The following is a 24,248-nucleotide window of genomic DNA, read 5'->3' on the forward strand; positions in this document are numbered from 1 at the left end:
TTCTCCTTTATACTTAAACATGTTTTGCACTGTATATTTTCACCCACAGTATAGCTTTTTCATGCTCCATTTATTTTGATATAAAGTATTTTCTTGTTCATTAATTTCTATGAATTCCCCTATTATTTACTCTTTGGCTCAAGGGTTATATTTAGGAGTATTTTTCTTGATTTCTTTATTATTGTTTATATCCAGGAATGTGTCTTGCAAGAGGTCTGCTTTTTAAACTTATTTGTTTTCCCAAGGAATCATAATTTTTTCTAAATATTCTATGAACATACAAAATAACTGTCTATTGGATAACTGATTCTCCCCCTCTGTCTCTCTGCCTGTCTCTGTCTCTGTCTCTCACTCTTTCTTTATAGATACCAGCAATCAACCTAAGTGAATGAGATACAGCATAACCTGCAGGTGCCAGCTCAAATGAGACCTGAAATTTCTTCCTCTTCTTCTTCTCAAGAACCAAAAGAGGGAATGGCAGCATTAAGGCCTGCTGCTGACACACACACTGATCAGAGGTAACACACACAGAATCCCTGAGAATTCTTGTGACAACTTGAGGAGGGAGATTACAAGAAAAGACTCAACATCTGGCTAGTAATTATTGGAATTCAGATCAGTAAATTGGGTTCTTCTATAAATACGACCGTTTTTTTTATTTGTTACCACATAAAGCCAGGAATTCACCCCTTAGACGTTATGATCAAATTCTAAATCTCATCTGACTCATAAAAGAGGTGGCTATATTTCATGCTCTTTTCTTTCTTTAATTAAATAAAGGATAAACTAATTCAGATTAAGTAGCCTTAGGACAGCAACTAGCAGAATAAACCAAGACTACAGCTCAAATCCATTTTCCCTCTTGGGCTAAAATTTTCAGTTTCTATAAACCGCAAGAATAAAGAAAATAGAGAGCTTCAGAAATTCCTAGTAAATGCCAAGCAAAAGGCAGAACTAAAGTCTTATTTAAGCCAGCCTGAGTCTTTCATAGGAACACTGGCTTTCAGATGGGTTTTCTTGTGGGATGACTCTTCCAGAATATCAAGGTTCTCTACCTTACTGACTGCTTGCTTGGGGGTCAGGTGGTGCCCCTACCAGGGGAGAGCGAGCTGAACTGGCTGCTCAGAGGGCACCTCTTGATATTCCTTCCTCGCAATTCTCCTGAAGGGTGCTCTGCCCGAAGCTGTACTTCAGTCAGTTTTTTGAAAGTTCTTTCCTTCTTTTTCCCCCTGGTGGTCCCTGCTTTTCATTTTGTTGTACAATACACTCCGTCTGGTTCCCCGTACAGCTCATACTTGTCTTACTCTGTGCCTTTGTAAGTGGACTATTCCATTTGCCTCTCCCTTGTTCTGGAGAACTCCTACCTATGCTTCAAAACTCACTAAGGAGCCCTTTCCCAGCTCACTTCCCTCTGCCAGGCAGAGTTTTCAATGCCTCCTCTTCCTTCCCATGGCACCCTTTACAAACCATCCAACACCTCACGCATGCTGTCTGAAAGAATGTTTTCTCTTTCATCTCTGTTACACTAGCGCTGCACAGTGTCTGGTACAGAGTAGATAGTAAATGATCAAGTAAATGGATGCCTGAACAAGCGTGTTCTAAAACCTAGCACGTGTTCAGAAGGAAACTTCAGTATCAAGCTGGGTTCTAGTTGGCATCAAACTGCTTTGAAAATAAATTCAAGGCTTTTTATTTCATTGATTCTAGTTAACTACCCTTGAGACAAAGACAGACGTTAAGATAGGAGAGGACAGATTAAGCACAGATAACTAAGAGCTCATGGAAATTAGCCACTCAGGTGAATTTCTGAGAATCTCGGAGAAGAAAAGGCCTAGATCCAACAATGTTTCCTCATTTAAAGAATACACATGAGTAATGAGTAAGCTGAATATCGATCCTTGGCAAAATTCTACAATCAGTTATTAAGCAAATTGGTTTTATGCCCTTTGTAAAGAAAAAGATGATTATCAAGAAGGTACCTCATGTCAAAAAACAAAAATCATTCAAATGTTATGAGATTGGTTTATTTCATGCAGTAAGACATTTAACAAAATTTCTTAGCATGTGTTAGATAAATGTGGGTTAAACTGCAGTGAAGTAAGTGGTTAAATATGCTAATTTTATATCCATTTATGTTTAGTCATCATAGAAAGATTTCTCCAAGGGTGTGCCACAGAGCTGTGCCCTAGGCCTTGTCTTATTCAATATTTATATCAGTTACTCAAAGACTCAGAATTTATGTATACAAAATTTGTGGCCGTTAGAAAGCTAAAAAGTGACTGTCGTAATAGATGTCAGAATCAAGGGTTAAAGTTTCCAAGTAGAAACACTAGGGGAAAACCCCACAATAAAAGTTGGCACGTATAAACGTCAATGCTTACATTCTGATTCAAGGAAACAACTGCCTGACAATAGTACAGACCTATCATATTTTGAGATTCATTCTAGCTCTGAACATTTGTGCTTCCAGAGGTAATCTAGCCTCGCCCTCTCCTTTTACAGATGGAGATTCCGAAACAGCCATGCAATCAGCTAAGCTGGAGCCAGGATTAGGGCTCAGCCCCACTAAACCCCCTTCACTCTATTATATTGCCTGCATTATCCACTCCTCAAACGCACCAGAAGATCTTGCCCACTTGTGAGCATCCCACTAACAGCACCCTGATACGCTGGCGCGTCACAAGATGAAGTCTGTGAGGACCAGCAGGGGCCTCTGCATCCACGAGGCACAACAGAAACACCTGAGATCCTAGCGTGCAAATGTTCAGGAGAAGACATCTGCCACTGTCAATGCTCCAAAAGCCTGTCAGTCACTTGAAGAAGGAACAAGCCGAGAAAGTATTCTTCCCAAGGGGATAAACTGGTCAAAATAACAGGGAATAGATTTTGACTTAAAACGAAGAACTTAGAATTGTCTGGTATTAGCATTAGTGAGCAGACCCTGGAAGCTGTCAAAATCCAAATAACAGATGTGGGTCAGCGGAGATGACCTCCTGAGTTCCCTCTAAAAGGAAGAGGCCTTGGTTTGACCTCTGTCTCCTGGGTGCTCCTGTGTGACTGAGCCCTCGATTTTCACCAGGACGTCAACGCCATGAATCATCTGTACACACAAGTAAACCTTAAGTGGGAGAAAGGACCACTGCCAGTGGTCCTGGAACACGGACAGCAGGTGATGCCATCTGCATCACCACACTCCACCCCAGGGCGGGACAAGTGCGCGGACTTAAAGTAACATTCCACAAAATGTTTGCCCAAAGCGTTTGTGCTTTACCATTTTGTCATTATTTTTGATCTCATGGTATGATGACCTCATGATCAGCGGGACACAGAGAACATCACGGAAGAATGCAGAAAAGATGAAGCCAATATTAACTGCTTTCTGTGTCTTGCCTCGTTCCTCCTCTGTTGCTATTAGAACAGGTGGTGGGAGTTACTTTTATGGCTTAAAGAAGATTGTGAAGATTAGCAAGCAAAATAAGGCCCCAAAATAAATTCTTTAAGATATTAAACTAAGAAGCAATAGACGATCCTAAGTCCAGACAGTAACTTGTCACACAGGCGGTTGTTTGTACAATGTCCACTAGGACAGCAGCTGCATCACACCTCTGCTTTCTGAGCAGTGGAATTTTGCTATGTAAGTCTGGCGGGACACTTGTTCAGCAAAGACTATACAGTGAATTGCTTTTACATTGACTGTGAAGGAAGCTCACATGCCACTGGGCTCTAAATAAAAATGATGCACCTGTCATCTAATATTTGGTGACCATGAATTAATGATTCCCCTACCATCTGGAATCACCTCCAACAAAGAGATGCGGTTATGTGAGGTATATTTATTAACTGAGATCTAGTGAAAACAGTGAGATATAATGAATATTTGATGATTATATGAAGAAGAAGCAATTGCCAGATACATTTTTAAGTCCATTTATTTTTGTAATTTTTAAAAACCACATCTTTTCATTACACTAAAATCTCTGTCACCAAACGTGAGGGTTGCCTTTACCTTCCTCTTAATTTAAAACTCAGTCTGATTCAGGAATGCTCTCATGTGAGAGGGGAACTGCATAACAGATCTCTTCCTTGTTACTGAGTCCACAAAATACTCAAGTCACCTGTTCAGGAATTTTTATGTTTATATTAAAATTTATCTTTCCTCCTCAGAGCTACCTGAAATAAAAATGGAAGGAAAGTAACTAGAAAAGGGAACTAGGCTTGGATGGGATGAAAGCAAAAGAGCTGGGAAAGAAAGCCGGAGGGGCGGCAGGATTACCAAGAGGCTGTGGAAAAAGGAGCCCGGGGAAAGTGGAGAAGACTAAGTCTATAGCAGAGGGTGACCCTGAGCAAGGCGGAGGGGACTAAAGCACAGGAGTGGGCACCCGAGACAGCGCCGGAGACTGGAATGAAGAAAGAGGGTAACTGGAATAAAGGTCAAAATAAGAGCAGAATTCAGACAAACTGTAAACCACCCTTTGAGAATACTCAGCCCCTACTAAAGAGAAAGCTAACCACAGTCAAGTTGTCTTAACAATCATGTGAATGAGGGTCGTGACTCTTCTACTTATCTCTCATTATGTGCCCCGAATTTCCATATTTCTTTGTCCTTAAATTACATAAAATAGTTACTGAATAAATTTCCATGCAAAACCAACCTAAGGTTACTGCTGTCAATAGTTCCAAAAATTCCACTGTAATTGCAACTAAAAATTATGACAGAAGACTCAATAGATGACCCTTCACACTACCACAAAGTTAAAAAGACACTGTGTAATATCTGGTATTAAAAGAACTGTATTATTTTGTTTTTTAGAGTAAGGAACTGAATAGTGGCTTGCCAAAGGCAAGGTCCTTCACAAGTAATGAAAAATGGAACTATGTTAACCGATTATTACTTCTCTGCACATTTTAGTATACTATTAAATATAGTTTACTATTAAATATATGTTTTATATATTGTCTTTTTTGAAACAAAACTTATTTTTTAAAATTTATTTTATTGAAGTATAGTTGATTTACAGTGTTGTGTTAGCTTCTGGTGTGCAGCAAATTGATTCAGTTATATACGTATACACACACACATTCTTTTTTCATATTCTTTTCCCTTATGGTTTATCACAGGATACTGACTACAGTTCGCTGTGCTATACAGTAGGAGCTTGTTGTTTATCTATTCTATATATTACAGTTTGCATCTGCTAATCCCAAACTCCCAATCTATACCTCCCCCTACCCCCCGACTTGGCAACCACAAGTCTGTTCTCTACATCTGTGAGTCTGTTCCTATTTCATAGGTAAGTTCATTTGTGTCATATTTTAGATTCCACATATAAGTGATATCTTTTCAAGACAAATATCATATGAAACAGAATTTCAAGGATCATACATGTGAAACTAATTTTGATCTCTCACTCCACCTCACAAATTCAATAGCCGGAATCTGCAAAAACAGGGTTGATACTGAGTTGAATAAATCAAAATAACAATTATCGAATACTTCAGAAGGTTGAAAAGAAACACTAAGCCTTGTCTACACTAATCTCCTTCGGCATTGAATTAATCAATTGAATTCTTCTATGTGCTCGGCATTATGTTGGTTTTCTGAGATAAAGACGTAAACAGATACGGTCCCTGCTCTTATGAAGCTACTGTTCTACTGGGGGAAATAGAAAAAAAAAAAGTCAGTAAATTTATAATTATAAATTGTGATAAGTTGTATAAAGGTGAAGTGTAGTATTAAAGGTACAATGAGAAATTAAACAAAAGGAACTGAATTTGATTGGAGTATCAAGAAAGCCTCCCCTGAGAAAACGACTTTGAAGATGTAGATAGAGGTTAACCAACGGAAGGGAAAGAGTGTTCCAAACAGAACCAACGGACAGTTCCGAGGCAGAAGACAGGCTGGCGAGTTCAGGGAACTGCGGCAGGAGCAGAAGTACAGAAGGGGAGTGAATGAGAGATGAGAGGCAACTACAGGGACTGGGGATTTTCACTTAATGGGAAGCAGCTAAATATTTCAAGCACAAAGAGCCCATGAGTAGTTTTGTAAAGATTCATCTCTATAATTGGAGGATGGATGAGAGAAGAGAGAGAGTGAAAACAGGAAGATTAGGCAGGAGTTGATAATAAATGATTACAGTTTGGTGGTATTGGGGGCTATGGAGAGAAACAGATAGATGCAAACTATAATTTGGAAGTAAAACTGACACTGGCCGGAAATTTCAGAACACTGTTAAATAATAATGGTGATACCTTTGTCTTGTTCTTGATTTTAATGGGAATTTCTTAAATATTACATTATCATTGGCATAAGTCTGACATTCCTTAGGAAATGTTAGACATTTGCAGCTCTCTGCATGAGCTTGGTCTGTACTATTCTTTGGGGGTCTATCTTTTTTTTTTTTTGGCTGCAGTGGGTCTTATTTTCGGCATGTGGACTTCTTTTTTTTTTTTGCGGCACGCGGGCCTCTCACAGTTGTGGCCTTGGCCTCTGTCGTTGCGGAGCACAGGCTCCGGACGCGCAGGCCCAGCGGCCATGGCCCACGGGCCCAGCCGCTCCGTGGCACGTGGGATCCCCCCAGACAAGGGAACAAACCCATGTCCCCTGCATCGGCAGGAGGACTCTCAACCACTGCGCCACCAGGGAAGCCCTGGGGTTCTATCTTAATCAAGAAGGTTTTGCTCTCAAGGACTCAAGCTTGCTTTGGACGTTGGCGCATTAAAGTTTCTTCTTCTACAATCCACACCCCTTGGCTACGGCTGTGCCCCCTCACCCCTCACAGATGGTTCTTGAGAGGGTTCTCTGCATGCTCTCTTTACTTGTCCGTCACTCTTCAACATACTGCACTTGATGTCTACCCTTATTATTCCACCAAAATGACCTTTGCCAAAGTCACCAGTGACCCATGGCAACAATTTTACTTGCTCATCTAGGGAGGCAGTGAGTTAGGGCTCTGGTGTTCCTTCTTAATTTTTCACCTTCTGCCCCTGTTTCCTCATCTACAGAGTGGGGATAATAACAGCAGAGAGATGCTGGGAGGATTAAATGAGGTAATTCATATGAAGCTCATAGAAGAAAAATGGCTGAGCATAGTAAACGTTCAACAAATATTAGCTACCGATATTGCGATCCCATTTGACTGCTAAGCGCATTTTGAACTTGTAAACACTCACTTTCTTCTGCTTGGCAACACATTCTACTGGTTTTCGCTGCACTTCTCCAGATGCATCTTCTCTATGTTCTTCTTCTTCCTCTACTCAACTTCTGAATGTTGAAGCTCCTCAGTTCACAGGCCCAGGCCTTCTCCAACTTCCAACCCCTCTCCTTATGCAGTCTCGCCCACTCCCATTGCAATGTGCTGACCACCCATCATTTGTAACTGGAGTACAGACTTTTTTTTCTGAACTCCAGGCTCAGACCTCATTAGATGCCTCACACAACCTCAAACTCATGGTATAAGCCCCTACCCAAATTTGTTCCTCTTCCAATGTACAATGGCCAGAATGTGACAGTTATCTCTTATCACCACCTTCTCTCTTACACCTACATCACTAAAATCAGTTGGTGCTATCTCCAAGTTATATGTGAAATCTATCCACTTTTCTCCACCTCCAGGAAAATTACAAGCTGCAATCATCTCTTGCTTGACTACTGCACAGCCTCCTAGTAGGCACCCTACAGCAAGACGTGACACATGAAGAGAGCTAAAGCAATTGGAACAAAGAAGCCAGAATGCACATTTCCTATGACACCGTCATATATAGCCCATTGCTTTCAACGGAAAAACTAGCAGAATTAATAAAATTAGGAACTAGATTCAAGAAAAGAATTGGGTAAAGTGACTAGATACTAAATAGAGATACAAAAATCAAGAGCTTTCCCATATACCAGCAATACTCACAGACTTACGGCTGCTTTTTTTTTCCTCACCCCCGTACCCCTTCTTATAAATCCCATGCACTCTGTAAGTCAGCTGAGTTGGCCGCAGGGCTTTCCAGACTCAGGTGATGGAACCAGAGGTGAGTCAACTAGATTCTCTGTACTCGGAATGTGGGTATGACACCTGGTGATGGCAGTGTGTTATTGGCATTGGGATTATGAAGGTGTGCAAGCTGGGGACAAGGCTGCCACTCTGGTGTGGCCTCCTAATACTAAGTTTACCAATGAGCAAGCAGAGTCAGGATGTCACACAAGAGAACAGAGCGGTTTCACAGAAAAGAGAGATCATGTGGCAGAGAAGAAAAGAGAGGATGCAGAGGCGTCTTAGTTCCTGAGTCCACTCCTCTGAGGCTCAGCCACACTCTGCTCTATCCCAAGGCAGTGTGTAGAGTTAACATAAAACCAACTGGTAGTTATACCAACAGTAATATTGATATTGTGGAACTAGGAGAACTAAACTAAATTCATAAAGAAGACAAAAATAAAAGCAAACGGGGCTTCCCTGGTGGAGCAATGGTTGAGTCCGCCTGCCGATGCAGGGGACGCGGGTTCATGCCCCAGTCCGGGAAGATCCCACATGCCGCGGAGCGGCTGGGCCCGTGAGCCATGGCCGCTGAGCCTGCGCGTCCGGAGCCTGTGCTCCGCAACGGGAGAGGCCACAGCAGTGAGAAGCCCGCGTACCGCAAAAATAAATAAATAAATAAATAAAAGCAAACACTTTTTCAACATCTTACTCTATGCCAGGCACTTGTTTGGATCCTTTGATGACAACATCATTTAAGTTTGACACAAACCCAATAAAATCAGTATCATTATTATTCTCGGTTCAAGGATGAGGAAATCAAAGAGTGGGTAACCATCCAAATTTAAACATGTAGCAAGTAGCACTATAAGTGGGTAAAAGTATGCAAGAAAACATTTTAAAAGAAGAGTAATGAAAAAGTGTTCCCAGTGCTAGATGTTAAAATGTATTATAAGAGCTAAAATAATTAAAATAATGTGGCAGCAATACAGTAATCAATAGACAGAATACATACCCCTAAAATAATCTTGGTTATAAGAATTAGTATATGATAAAGAAAGCATCATGAACAAATGTGTAAGGAAATTATTATCAGACACGGTTTTGAAAGAAAAGTCAAGTTTCATCTCATAACATCATCAAAATACATTTAGGTGGAAGAAAGGGTTACAATGTGTAAAAGCAAAACTAGAAGAAAATGTGAGTGAATATTTAACTGATTTCTTGAAAGCACAGGATATCAAAATACAGAAGGAATTAAGGAAATCATTAAAGAAACACCAACTGTCAACAAAGAAATTTAGAATTTCTGTATATCAATTCACAGTAAACATTAAAGACAAACCTTAAGATGAAAATAATATTTATAATACCTATGACAGAATTGTGTGTATAAGTGTTTAAGGTGATATAGTTAAAGAAATACAAGAAATAAAGAAATAAAATTTTAAAGGGAAATAATGTTTATTGATTAAAAATTGTAAACATTTGAAAAACTTAATACTTAAAGCTAGTGAGGGTGGAATAAGGATGCAAACACTACTTACGAATGTGTAAACTGATTGAAAAAAAACTTTGGAGAGAGTAATTTGAGTATATGTATCAAGAATCTTAAAACTTTCAATACTCATCAACCCAATAATTTTAATTCCAGAAATCTAGTTTAAAGGAAGAACAAGAGATATATTTAAAGATGCTTATCAAAGTATGCTGAGTCTGCATTACATGTACTAGCTAAAACATTTAAAACAACCGAAACAAAAAAGAAACAAAAACAAATAAGAAGGACTTAAATTTCCAACAAGGGAATGGTCAAATAAAATATATATCCATACAGTGAAATATTAAGCAATTATTAAAAATAATAGTTTAAAAGACTAACATTCATGAAATAGTACAGCCCTTGATGGTTATTCTCCTCTTTTTCATGTCTCTTTGTTTGACATTTCACTTTTTCTATAACCACTATTAAAAGATGTAGCAACATATTTGACATAATCTAGAGTTATTCACTAGCCCCGTAAAGAATGAAGAAAATGACACACAATCAGTGAAGACTAACGTTAAGCCTCCAGCTTGGCTGTGGGATTACCATTACACTTCCCCACTGCCTGCTACCATGGCTAATTGAAAGTTGGCATGGCTGCTCCCATACCAATTGGCATTGGCCACAGATAAATTGCTGTGTATTTTGAAATCATAGTTATTATTCTACTCCATCTGTTCTCTTCATTTTTCAAGTCAACTGTCAAATTAAACAAGTAAGCCCTTCCTAAAAGTTGCCGAAGTGTTACATGTTACCAGGGTAAATGAAACAATTGTCCAATGCGCTGATCTTCAGCAAATTCTACAAGGGGAACCAAGAGAGAATTCACAGGAAGTGAGGTGACATGTCAACAGTTGTTTTAAAGTGATGATGGGAAATGCTATATTTATAATAACAGTATTTAACATTCTTGCATTCATTCTGAATGCTAAGCATAATTGCCCAGAAAGCTTTAATAGTGAAATCCTAAAAATACATTTCAACTCTGACCTGCTTTTCCCAGTTGTTCTGGTCTCAGTATTACTTTAGCTAAAATTAATAAGCACATGGGACTATGTAAAAGTACTAAGTCATTCCTTGGTTTAGCTATTTGACACCTTGTATCTCTCCCTTCCCATTCTAATTGAGAATTTCATCTTTCTATAATATTTTCCTATTACACACAAAGCATCTCTACCATTTCAAATATGGAAATATCTTTTGACCCGGTCTCTGAGTCCCACTATGTAAACATAACTTTAATGATTACTATGCAAGTCATGGGAGAAGAAGGGGAATGAAGTCGCTAAATTATTCACCCTCTTTGCTCTGAAGTAGAGTTCAACTGTTATACTAAAATAAGGAAATTTTATCTCATTTGTGTTCAATTTATTACAAAAATGGCCCCATTTTTCACCCCTCTATGTAGCCATACCCCTTGCAGTGAGACTTTGTCGCTATCAAGAGGTGGCATTTGTTTTTCCGCCCCTTGAATCAGGGGTCGGTTTGGGACTTGCTTTGGCCAACACAATGTGGCAGAGTTGATGGCATGCTGGCTCTGAACCAGGGGCCTGGAGAGGCCTTATGTGCTTCTGCCTGCTCTCTTTGGACCCCTGCCATTACCTTGAGAACAGGGCCATCGTTGGAGGATGGGAGACCACCTGAGTAGACATGCTGTCCATCAGAGCCCGACCTAGACCAGCCACCCTCAGCCAACCCATCAGCTGAGCACAGATACACAGCAAACCTAGACAAGACCAGCTGGGAGCAAAGTCACTGAGCTAATAAGCCCAGTCTAAACTGCTAAACCACAGGAGAACAAGCTAGACAAATGAATGTGTTAAGTCACTGAAGTTTAGGGTGATTTGTTACACGCCAGTAGCTAACTAACATATCCTCTCGTCTTTTGCTTACTTATTTAGAAGTAAAATTAGGAAGTAATACTAGGCAAATAAAAAATTAGACATAGTAATTATATCAAATCTATTTTCCTCAAAATATCAATATTTACATTTTGGCTGTTGGGGATATTAACATTTACCGAGCACCTTTTAGTTACTAGGCACTTGTCTTACTCCCACAAAAATCCCATAAGGGGGCTTCCCTGGTGGCACAGTGGTTGAGAGTCCTCCTGCCGATGCAGGGGACACGGGTTCGTGCCCCGGTCCGGGAAGATCCCACATGCCGCGGAGCGGCTGGGCCCGTGAGCCATGGCCGCTGAGCCTGCGCGTCCGGAGCCTGTGCTCCGCAACGGGAGAGGCCACAACAGTGAGAGGCCTGCATACCGCAAAAAACAAAAAACAAAACAAAACAAAAATCCCATAAGTATGAATTATCTTTATCTTATAGAAAAGGAGAGTAAGGTCAAGACAAAAAGGAACATGTCCAGGGTCACACAGCTGGCATGGCAGAGCTGGATTAGAACACGGGACACGGGAATGTGAATCCACTTATCCTACGATAGGCCACCATCAGTTCCACAATGAACTGTTAAGTCTAGGCTCTCCCTGGAGTGGTTCTCCAGAAACTAGGAATGCGTGTTCCCTGCCAAATGACCAAGATGCTACCCCAGAAGGTTCTGAAGAATAACTTACGCATATTATAGAGGCATACTCACTTATGCTTTTTCTCATTCTCCAACAAAATTTAAATGGCAAAAATACCACAGCTACGCCTTCAAATTCTCAACTCAAGTTCTATGTGCAATTACCATAACAACAATTGGATGGAATATTGACTAACGAAGAGTGAAAATATCTTCCAGTGTAAAAGGTCTTGATTTATTTGAAGGCATAATTGTTGTTTCTAGTAGCACATGATTACTATTGATTGCCTTATTGACTATAATCTCATGATATTTAATGCTAGAAGGCAAAAGGCCACACATCATTCATAAAATCAACACTAAGCCTAAATGTATACTTTATTCTAGGATGGCCAATGAAAATTGGAGTTATGTCATCTGAAAATTAAGAAATACAAATGATCGGATGCATGCCTTAATTATAAATAACTGAGACAGTTTTGGATTAGTAAAGCGTACTTGTACTTAACCATACATTAGAATAGACATTTTAATAATTCTATTCATTTGAATATCACATTTTCTACAAAACTATATTACAGATTATACTACCTTATATTGCAGTAATACAATACAATAATACGTGGTTAAATAAATCAACTAAATAGGCATCAGTTAGGTGTTTTTCCAGTGGATTCTGTCAGGTAAAGTATTTGCAACAGCTATAAAACCAGAGTAATCAATATTTAAATATAATTTTCTGATTTAAATAAATATATGGCATTTCAGGACCTAGGCAACACTCTGGTAAGAAGACAATAAAAATCACAAGTCACTGGAAATTTATAGCAACCAGTTTTCCAAAGTTTTCAGAGATAAATTAAAGCAGGAATCATATGCATTTGTTAGTGTTATGGTTATGGTTATTGTTATTAGTTTAACTCAGGGTGAAAGAAAAGATCATTGATCAAGATGATGAAAGTAGGTAACGCCCGTAAGTCAGAAACTGTTGAAACATGAACACTCTAGACTATAGAACACGTGAACTGTTGCACACTGTCCACATCTCCTGGAGCCACATGGTTCATGACAAAAAGCAATTTGGTTGTTCTCTTTTCTTTTCATTAAACTTAAGAGATCTTGAAGAGACCAGATAATCTCAATATCAAATGGAAAAGTTTCACAGTTGCTGAAACATCTTAGATTCCTGTAAAGATTTGCTGCCATGTGTGCCCATATTATCTTAAATGTCACTCTTGAATGAACCAAAATCGACAACATTTTAGCTAGAAAATGTCAGGAACACTGTGGCGAGAGTAACAGTTGCCACTGGATGTTTCTCTCTCACAAGTAAATGATATGTTAACAGTAAAGTGCAGCAGAATCAAGTTTAATGCTAAAGAAATTAGTTTTTAAACTTTAAGTCAGTTAGGGTTTGATTGACAACATACAAGAATGAGAATTTTAAAAGCAAACTAAATTACATGATCTGAAGCAATTACTTAAAATATTGAATTCTATTATGAAGCAGATGTTTACATTTGCTTTTCTATTTGCTCCTTTTCATAAACGCAACCGAGTAATACTCCTATTTTCACAAAGATCTAAAGTAAAGATCTGGGCTCAGCATTTAGGAATGGTGATCACTTCATTGAACCCCTGCCAGATGGCCTTTTTCTAAAGTCATATTCAGAGCCTAGCTCTTGCATCTACCTTGGTTGTATAACAAGAGTTGGTTTGGCTATGTCATTATGAGGAAGGCTGACAGTGGGGATAACTGTCATCAAGAGTGGACTCTTGGAGCCTGTGCTCTGCAACGGGAGAGGCCACAACAGTGAGAGGCCCGCGTACCGCAAAAAAAAAAAAAAAGAAAAAAGAGTGGACTCTTCACCAGTCAGAATGGCCATCATTAAAAAATCTACAAATAATAAATGCTGAAGAGGGTGTGGAGAAAAGGGAACCCTCCTACACTGTTGGTGGGAATGTAAATTGGTGCAGCCACTAGGGAAAACATAATGGAGGTTCCTCGAAAAATTAAACATATAACTACCCTATGATCCAGCAATCCCACTCCTGGGCGTATATCTGGACAAAACTATAATTTTAAAAGATACACGCACCCCTATGTTCACAGCATCACTATTTACAACAGCCAAGACATGGAAGCAACCTAAATGTCCATCAACAGATGAATGGATAAATAAGATGTGGTACATATATACAATGGAATACTACTCAGCCATAAAAAAGAATGAAATAATGCCATTTGCAGCAACATGGATGGGCCTAGAGATTATCATACTAAGTGAAGTAAGTCAGACAGAGAAAGACAAATATCATGTATCACTTATATGTGGAATCTAAAATATGACAGAAATGAACTTATCTACAAAACAGAAACCGACTCACAAACGTAGAGAACAGATTTGTGGTTGCCAAGGTTGGGGAGAGGGATGGAGTAGGAGTTTGGGGTTAGCAAAGGCAAACTGTTATATATAGGATGGATAAACAACAAGGTCCCACTGTACAGCACAGGGAACTACATTCAACATCCTGTAATCAACCATAATGGAAAAGAATATGAAAACGATTGTACATATATGTATAATTGAATCACTTTGCTATACAGCAAAAACTAACACAACATTGTAAATTGACTCTACTTCCATAAAATAAATTTTTAAAAAAAGAAGAGCAAACTCTTCATTTTGTTTACTGCTAGTAGTAGCCATATAACATCTATAGTAATACTGAAGGAACCTAAGGAAAATCCCCCAAAGAAGGGATGTTTAAGACCACTCCTATAGAAACAGAGAAATCAGAATGTAGACCTCAGCTGGGGGTCTATTCCTCAGCCAGAATACAGACATCCCCTCTCCTGCCTCATGGGCTACGCTGTCAGGGATCCAGGGATCCCTGAATGATGCTCCAGCCAGTAACAGGTCAGTGGGGTGAGGTCGTTCCTAAGCTCAACCAGAACATGGCAAACCTGAAGACAGCTGTCCTCTGGGAGAGTCTTGCCAGCATCAGAAACTAATCTTTGAGAGAAAGAACCACCCCTTCAAATACTTTTCCCTTTAGGACTGACTTGGCTGAACTGTGTTTGCTTAGGTAATGAGGCGTGAGTTCCTGCCCTGTAATAAGTTGCTGTAGACAGACTCAGGAACATGCTTTCAGATGAGGTCCGCTATACTTGCTCTAGTTCCATGGGTTCTTTTCTGGAATGAGGGCAGCATCTTCAATACACTGAGGAGCCCCGTGATAGTCCAGCTTGGGTCAAGCTGGCCTGAAAGCTAGTTTTCTAGCCATAAAGAGAAGCAGCAGATTTCTCTACGTGGTTTATACTGGATTACAGAAATATCATCTGAAAACCATCATATGGTATTTTCTCTTTGACAGTTGATAAACTTCCTTTTTTGGTCAGTAGCCACGTGGCTTTGGTAGATATGATCTCTGAACAACAGCAACTTCCTGAATTATTTCATTTTGCAACTCGTGAATTTTGTCATTTATAACAGTCAAATTTTAAACACAGTAGAGCCCACATTAAGGTAATTAAAGAAGAAAGGTGAGCCTTATTTTCACTATATATTCAGTTTTCCACAAAGAATTGAAATTCAAATGAGATTGTCTTTATATAGAAAACAAATTGTGTTGCAAACAGTCCAAGAATCTCATTCTGGTGTCACACAGAGATGAGTGCCTCACATATTTTTCTTGTTTAATCTAGAAACAAAAAGTTTCTAATCTAGAAACGAATACTTGGATATCAACTATTTATCTTATGGAAAAATACGTGTGGTCATGTGTCATAATACACAGCATGTAACACTGAAGAAACCCAAACATCCCATATATGGTAAATAAAAATCAAAGCAGAACATATTTTTAACATAAGCGTTGTCATGTGAATCTTACATTTGACTATAAACCATTTAAGCTGTAATTCTCATTCAAGACATTGTCTTTTCTACTTGGGGCTTTATTTCTTCCTGATAACCATATTCTCCATAAATATTTTCACCTCTCGGTGACAGGGACTATTTGAAGGCAACAGTTAACAGATATGAGGAATTAGAAGGGAAATCTTTGAAGCCAGATATACTGAATGTTTTTTAATACCTCATAGCCTGTGAGAATCTATTTATTACTAAGCAATACCAACCATATATCTAAAATACCAAAATAGCCACTAAGATTCTAGTGAGATGGCAACTTTAAATTACAGAGAATATATCTGTTTTCCTTGCTTATTCTTACTTGTTCCTACAGGTAAAGTCCCATTAATAAAGCAGGACTATGTAAAGCATTTATTTAAAGCCATGGTCTTGCAACGATGGTTATTCTAAAGCAAAAATATTCAAGAGCTTCCTAAGAAGGAGGATCCACTTAAAAAACAGTCATCTCTCAATGGACTTCTCTTCAATTATACGATAATTACATGGCTATCCTTCCTTCCCCCTCACTGTTCTGTGAGGAAAAGTAATTAGCAAGTAGCTTACAACATGTGTAATTTGTCTTATAATAATAATAGATGCTCATTCTGTCTATAAATACCTACTGAAGAAGCAAGTATCTGACAACAGCTCAGCAAACTCAACACAGGCCACACAATCTAATTTGAGATGATCTCCTCTGGTTGTCCAACTACATGGCAGGTTATGAAACAACGGAATGGTGCTGTTTTTGTTCTATTTGAAAATAAAACTAGACACGTGAAATGCAGAAGGATGCAGATGATTGTGTGAAGGGAAATTCTAGATGACTAAGACAGTTCTGTCCTCTACACTTTGAGTACAAAGCTGTGAATGTGTGAAACAACTGCTTGAATGGACGGGTGAACAGCTTCTCTCAGCTGCAACCTGCAGCCCTCCCCACGTGGCTTTCTTTACCTCTGAGTCTGGTAACCAGTAACCTGGCGGGGTTTAAGGCGTTCCCTATAACCCAGTCTGGAATATTGCACAATCCTTACGGTTTTCCTAAATGTTGCCCCTGCCTTTTAAACATTCCCTTTATTCAACTCTTCCACACTATTCTATTTTGAATGTGCCATCCCTTTTCTGTTGGACCTTGACTATTACAATTAGTTCTACTTATTTATTTCCTCAGGAAAAACTCCACTGATAAACTAGGTGTACATATAAACAAAGCATTTATTTAGACTTGGACATTTCATGAGCACATCAATGACGTTGCAGCACAAAAATATAATGCTTAATAAATGTCTGAATTATTTATGATTTAACTAGAAATATGTAGAAATAACTACCACCTAAACAAGTGTAGAAAGATTTATGACAGTCATCGATATGGTAAGTCTACCTTAGGTGAAGCACATATTTTAAATTATTTCTATAAAATCATTGAATTGCTTTTATGGAAAGCACAAAAACAAGTTAAATATTCTAGTTCAAAATATTTTCAAGAACACAATTCAGTTTTACAAATGAGTATGAAAAGTGATCTTTACCTTTCCACCAATTTCTCCTTTGCTACCTTCGAAGCCTTGCTCTCCCTGTAGAAGAGGAATGTGACGTGTATAATAACAGGCACTACTTTTAACACAAGTAATAATAATAATCGTAGTTTCTAATATTGAAAAATCAATAATTGTATATATTAAAACCATTTCTGAAATGTAAGCTCGAAGCCAATATTAACTTATACAAAATTTAAACATTTCTAAACACTGAAGGAATAATTTTTTAGGGTAAAACCTATATAGCTTCACTACTTGCAATGCAATTTAATCTCCACAGACCGGAAGTTCTGCAACCAAAGTACCTTTCTCATAGGTGTTTTGAGAACTGAATGCATCAAATAGCGTGCCTGGCACAGACTCATTTAGCCATTACTGTTGTTATTACTACCACTATTTATTCCACCAGATCCAGGAGAAACATCCTTCTCAAGCTGACTTCCACGGAAGACCGTCCCAGGGACAGGTGCGTGATGAACGAGGCCAGGGTTCGGGCTCTGGCTCTGACAGCGGCGCCAGGCTCTTTCCCACCCAGATGGCCCGCCTCTCCAGCACAGAACCGGTGTGGGCTCTCACTCATCATGTTGTTTCTGAGAGGTATAAACCCCCTGTTCTTCAAGTAAAACCTCTCTGATCTGACAAGCTTATTTTCCCACTTAACTCTGCACAGATATTTAGAGTACTGATGTTTCATTCATACGATCAACAAATATTCATTGAACGGCAAATATACATCAGGCACTCACAACAGCGTAGCCGGCAAGGGAATGCTGGGGGTGGGTCATACCCACCCCTCCACCCACAGGAAGCGGTCAGTAAACCGAGACGAGGGATGGAGGGTTTCTTATCTCCAGTTTTTATCTGCAGTGCTTCAAACAAGGTGACACTTAATGTAATTAAAATTTGTATGTAAGAAAAGGAATGCCTGCTTTTTTACTATGTGTGTATTATACATGTACTCATACACCCGATGACACATACACACACACCCGATTAAGTCATTACTTCTGGGGCTTCTGGTGGCGCAGTGGTTACAAATCCGCCTGCCAATGCAGGGGACACGGGTTCGAGCCCTGGCCAGGGAAGATCCCACATGCCGCGGAGCAACTAAGCCCGTGCATCACAACTGCTGAGCCTGCGCTCTACAGCCCGTGCTCCGCAACAAGAGAAGTCACTGCAATGAGAAGCCCACGCACTGCAATGAAGAGTAGCCCCCGCTCGCTGCAGCTAGAGAAAGCCCACGCGCAGCAACGAAGACCCAACGCAGCCAAAATAAAATAAATTTAATTTAAAATAATAATAATAATTACTTCTGCTTTATCTACCTTCAAAAAAGGTACAGGAAAGAAAGTAAGTTAGTATTTGGGTATATTTGCCACTGAATGTGTGGTCTTTTTCCTACCACTTTTCCTAAAATATAGCCTTTAACTTGATCTGTTAATTCAAGCTGACACAAAGCTGCTGAACACCGCAGTACATCGGCCACAATGCCAGCATGAGGCAGCCACCATAAACCGCTGCTGGAAGGTCCTAAACTGTTTCCCAGAAGATAAATCTACACATCCCTTGGCTGGCAACTCGACTCACAGATGCAGCACCCGCTGTCTCAATGGGTTTTGTCTAGAACTGCTGTGAAGAAGTGCAGAAGCTTGCCATTTCATCACTGCCAGTTCAATCTTAGTATCTTCATCAAGTAAGTAAAGGAAGATTTTTCAAAAGCTGTAACTACAAATACGCGCATATCTTTTTAACGGTAATTTTTAGCTACAGAGCAAAACCTAGATGTGACAGTAACTTCTGACTTCCTGTTGCTAAGATCTGTAAAACTTCTCCAGAGCATAGAAATGATATGCTTGGCTTTGGTGGGCATCTAATATCGCACCAATAATGCTCTCCCCTGTGGCGGGATTATCTGGGTGGCGTCATGACAGCTGGCACCGCCTGAAGGGGCTCCCCATCCCTTCAGGAAACTGGAATAAACCAGTCTCTGTGTTTCCAATAATGCTGGTCACCTACAATCATATTTCTTCCCAGGAGGAAAAATCAGCCCATGGACAATAAAGGGGTGAAATGAAGTTTACCTTGGTAAGGAGAAAGATTCTAGGCCCAGAAAGAAGCATCCTAGCCAATGCAAAAATCCCTACTGATTATGAATTTATCATTCTGAAAGAATTTTTTGAAGAGATTCGTTGTAGCATCTTTGTAAGATTTAATGTTTTATATCATTGCAACCATTATGTTTAGCTCAATCTGGGAAATACGAAAAGGAAAAGAAGTAACCACACACTGTCAAAGGTAATAAAGCCTGTTCCAGTCTTCATTTTAGACTCAACAGTAAAAACATTCCCAGAGCAGCTGTGCTCACTCCCCGGGCCCCCATGAAGCATCATTGCCCACTTCTCCGGAGAAGCATGTGGCTAAACCTCTCCGATAAAGCCCCCTCCTAAAGTAGGTCCTTTGAGAAGGGATCGCTTCCATGGGCTCTCTTTGGAAAGGAAGTTCAAGTGCTGGTTGACTCAGGGAATTCAATTTCATCAAACACATTTTCTAAATCTTCACTATATTTATGTACACATTCAACTTTCAAGATGTTAAAGTTCTTAACTAATATGAAACATTAAAAATCTCTTTACCTTTTGACCAGGTAAGCCTGGAGCTCCATGTAAACCATTTTCACCCTAAAAGAAATACACAGAATAAATTTTGTTAGCCACAAAAAACAAGTGAATAAAGAAATTTTTGTGTTTTTTTAACAACTTGTTCTAGGCTGGGAAAAAAGGCAGCCTAATGCTGAACGTGTATCAAGTACAGGGGTACAGGGGGCTTCGCACCCATCCTTCATCTCCCAACTCCAGGACTAGTACTTGCATTCAGAAAATAAGAAAACAGAGGCTCTGAGCAGTTCGGTAGCATGCTCACAGTCACCAACTAGGAGCATCCCCTAAGATTTGAATGGAGGTCTCTCAGACTGCACAGCCCATGCTTTCCCACATGCCACTTAGTGCCCTTCATCTTATTTTCTCTCTTTTAAACCTCTGGGCATAATATTAAAATCCGACACAGGCTGTCTATGGGCCAGGCACTGTTCTCACAACAAATCTATCAGGTAGATACAACTATTATGACCATCTTCTTACAGATGATTACACAATCGGGATATAGACCTGGAATTCAAGTTCACCTACTTCATCTCTGCACACCTAATCACCCACCTGCACTGTCTCATGGAAAAGATTTCATTCTGGCTTGTAAGTGACCTCTTATCTAAAAACTATATATATATATATATTTTTTTATTTATATAAAATATTTTTATATATATAAAGCATATCTACTTTCTTTCTCATTCCCGTTGATTGCCTTTAGATCAGTTTTGAAGACGTGCCCAATGCCGTTCTACTTGAAAGAGTTACTTGGGACAATTTTGAGTTCTTTCCATCCATCTGGTTCCTGTGTTGGGTACAAAGGTTTTCAGCAGATGCCTATCAGTTTCCATTGCTGGAATTCATGGGCCATCTCTTTGAAAAGTCTGGTTTGCAAATGGCACACAGCTAGAACAAGATACTCCTGGGAGGATGTGCACATTCCCAGTGGAGCCTCAGGAATTCTGCTGCTTCAAGGATGTGACTTGGGCTCCCAAATTTCCAGGTTTAGAAAGCTCAAAATAAACTAACAATTCTACTGACCCGCTTTATTTCTAGCAAACATTTATGAAACAACAGCTTGTTTTTAAAGTGTTACCTAAAATGAAGTTAGATACCACTTCTTAGAGTTTTAAAAATAAAATTCAAATATATGAAGAAAAAATCATATCTTCAAATTTTAAAATAGCAATAATATGTTCTGTTTAAGCCTAAAGAGATCGTTATCGTTTCATCAATTAATAGATTTTTGGAAAGGCTTAGTCATTTTTGCCAGCAGTGTACTGCTATATACACAACATATTTTAAAGACTAAGGCTTTTCTTTGACTAGATTAAATTATCTGTGCTGCACAGTGTAACTGCTATCATCACAGAATATACCAAACACTAAAGGCAAAACTTTGTGGCCAAGTGTTGAGGCATCAGTAAAATACAGTGTACTTATCTATGTAATAAATATATTTCTATCATTTAAAAAGTTGCTATAGTTCTAGACCTGAGGCATCCCACAAATATATTAGAAACTTCCCATTTCGCTTAATAAAGTGAAAGTCAAAGCACATTAAGTTTTTGACACCAGGGAACATTCTATGGAAACTGAGCTGTTACTCATCACAGAAGTATGTCCACTTGTCCATGAGGAGCAGAATTATTTTCACTGGTTGGTCTAATATAATGTTTTACACCATATTACAAGTTACACACAATAACAATATATGGTTTGTAATCCGGTAAGGTACATTGACACAGTCTACACTGCCAAAAATACTTTTTGGAAAAAGGAAAGCAATGTCAGTAGCTCCTTCCCTTTTTCTTTGCTCACAGCTCACTCCTATGTGTCATGTGCTCCAAAGACTGGCACCTAAAGGGCCACCTCTGGCACATGTCAGGTTAGGGTCACACCCAGATGCACTGTCAACTGGGTACCATTCTTCCTTGACAGGAAGAATGTTTCTCTCTTTAATGGACACTGGTTTTATGATTGTTGCAATTAAAATGTTTTCCTATGGCCAGTGTTAATTGGTCTCTGCTCTTTCCTGACCCAAAATTTGTTTTGTAAACATAATTCTAAGCTCCATGGATAACCCAATGGACACCACTGATTACTCTTCCAGGGAATGAGTTGGCTTCACGTGACACAACAACATATGAAAGATTTTGAGATACTGGGGAACTTCTGAAGCTTAAAGTCTGTAACTTTGGTATTCAGAAACCAATTTATTTTCTTCTCACAGATTTTCTCAGTTACCAGGGATGTCTGACATAGAAACTTATAATCATGTAAAATCATTTGTCATTTTTCCAGTCCGAGGGATAACTTAGCATATTCGTTTCTGACTATATCTCAAAAAAAAAAAAAACTACCAAGTAGCATAACAACTAAAGAAGAATATAGTCTTAAAGAGCAAAATTTTGTTTAACAGATTAACAGACTATGTTTCTCCTGTCAGGACTTTATCTAAAACCTAATTTATGTCAACAGAATGAGCCCTTCTTTACTCTGAATCACAGTTTCAAAGCTCTGGTGCCCATGCAGCTTGGGGTCAAATTGAATTCTATCCAACAAATAAATGCCTGCCTAAAATTACTGGATGAGCAGACATTAGCTGTTTTTTCTAAACTCTTGGTATCCCTCGGTGCTCCCAGTCTCAGCACAGGAGGAAATAAGAAGCCTCTTTTTTGGCTTCCCATCAATACTTTAGCCCATTATTGAAAGAAAATTATAATCAATGTTTCCTGTATCTACTATAACTTTCAAAATTTGTTTCTCCGGCATATACTTTCCATTACAGGTTTTTCCATCAAAGGGCCTGCGTCCCTTTCGCATTACAGATCGAAGCTCCAGATGGGCACTGTATGAATACGTGTAATATAAAGCAGGGCAACATCTAACACTGCTGCTGATAGCGTCGACGCCATGGCAGTAGTGTGATACAGAGCGCGTCTTCAACTTCACAGAGTAACCTGAAAAGCCCTTTCCAGAATCCAAAGTAACCTCTTTGGAAAGCTTTTGGAAAAAAACTTAAGTGTGATTTGGGAGCAGCTGGTGGCTTTCTGAAAAGCTGATCAAAGGATTCATTTTACCTCCTTTTTATCACTGCTCATTTCCCGGAAGTAAGCACAGCTAGGCATACAAGATAAATTATTAGTTTGCCTGATTTCTTTGACATTGGAATCAATGTCTTTTCTTATGCAGGAAATACATGCTGTCTGAAAGACATTTAATAAAGAATCACACTCCCTAGGGCTGTAGTTTGCAAACCTAGTACCAAGGAGACCAAGCAAAGAAAGGCAGATTAAGCAGGTAAATGAAAATTCCCTTATAACTAGACCCAAGCCTGGAAAATAGAAAGTTATATACTATGTTTTGGCGATTTTTTTCTTTTAAAAGTTAGGCGTCAGACTTTGATTAAAAAGTCTGAGATCCTGGGGCTTCCCTGGTGGCGCAGTGGTTGAGAGTCCGCCTGCCGATGCAGCGGACACGGGTTCATGCCCCAGTCCGGGAGGATCCTGCATGACGCGGAGCGGCTGGGCCCGTGGGCCATGGCCGCTGAGCCTGCGCGTCCGGAGCCTGTGCTCCGCAATGGGAGAGGCCACAGCGGTTAGAGGCCCGCGTACCGCAAAATAAAATAAAATAAAATAAAATAGAAAGTCTGAGATCCAGCAGATGTAGAGAATGGACTTGAGGACACGGGGAGGGGGAAGGGTAAGCTGGGACGAAGTGAGAGAGTGGCATGGACTTACATATACTACCAAATGTAAAATAGGTAGCTAGTGGGAAGCAGCCACATAGCACAGGGAGATCAGCTCAGTGCTTTGTGACCACCTAGAGGGGTGGGATAGGGAGAGTGGGAGGGAGATGCAAGAGAGAGGAGATATGGGGATATATGTATATGCATAGCTGATTCACTGTGTTATACAGCAGAAACTAACACACCATTGTAAAGCAATTATACTCCAATTAAGATGTTAAAAAAAAGTCTGAGATCCCATTTATAACACTGTTTCCATATTTAAAAATGTAATTTGACCTATCATTTTACTTAGAGCAAGTTTCCCAGGAACACAATCTTCTGTTTGAATTTACTGTACGCTTGGAAGTATATCAATATTTTCCC

The 24,248-nt window shown here is 39.4% G+C and overlaps 1 protein-coding gene across 1 annotated transcript in view; it reads right to left on the reverse strand.

The window, feature by feature from the left end:
* The window catches only part of COL19A1 (collagen type XIX alpha 1 chain), a 351,475-nt gene that overhangs the window by 244,280 nt on the left and 82,947 nt on the right, over positions 1-24,248 (reverse strand). The window contains exons 9-10 of the mRNA XM_060030452.1: positions 20,120-20,164; positions 17,478-17,522 (exon numbers count right to left, since the gene is read on the reverse strand). Coding sequence (XP_059886435.1) covers positions 17,478-17,522; positions 20,120-20,164 — 90 coding nt within the window. The remainder of the gene's footprint in view (positions 1-17,477; positions 17,523-20,119; positions 20,165-24,248) is intronic.

The sequence above is a fragment of the Delphinus delphis genome, chromosome 14 (assembly GCF_949987515.2).
Source record: "Delphinus delphis chromosome 14, mDelDel1.2, whole genome shotgun sequence".
NCBI lineage: Eukaryota > Metazoa > Chordata > Mammalia > Artiodactyla > Delphinidae > Delphinus > Delphinus delphis.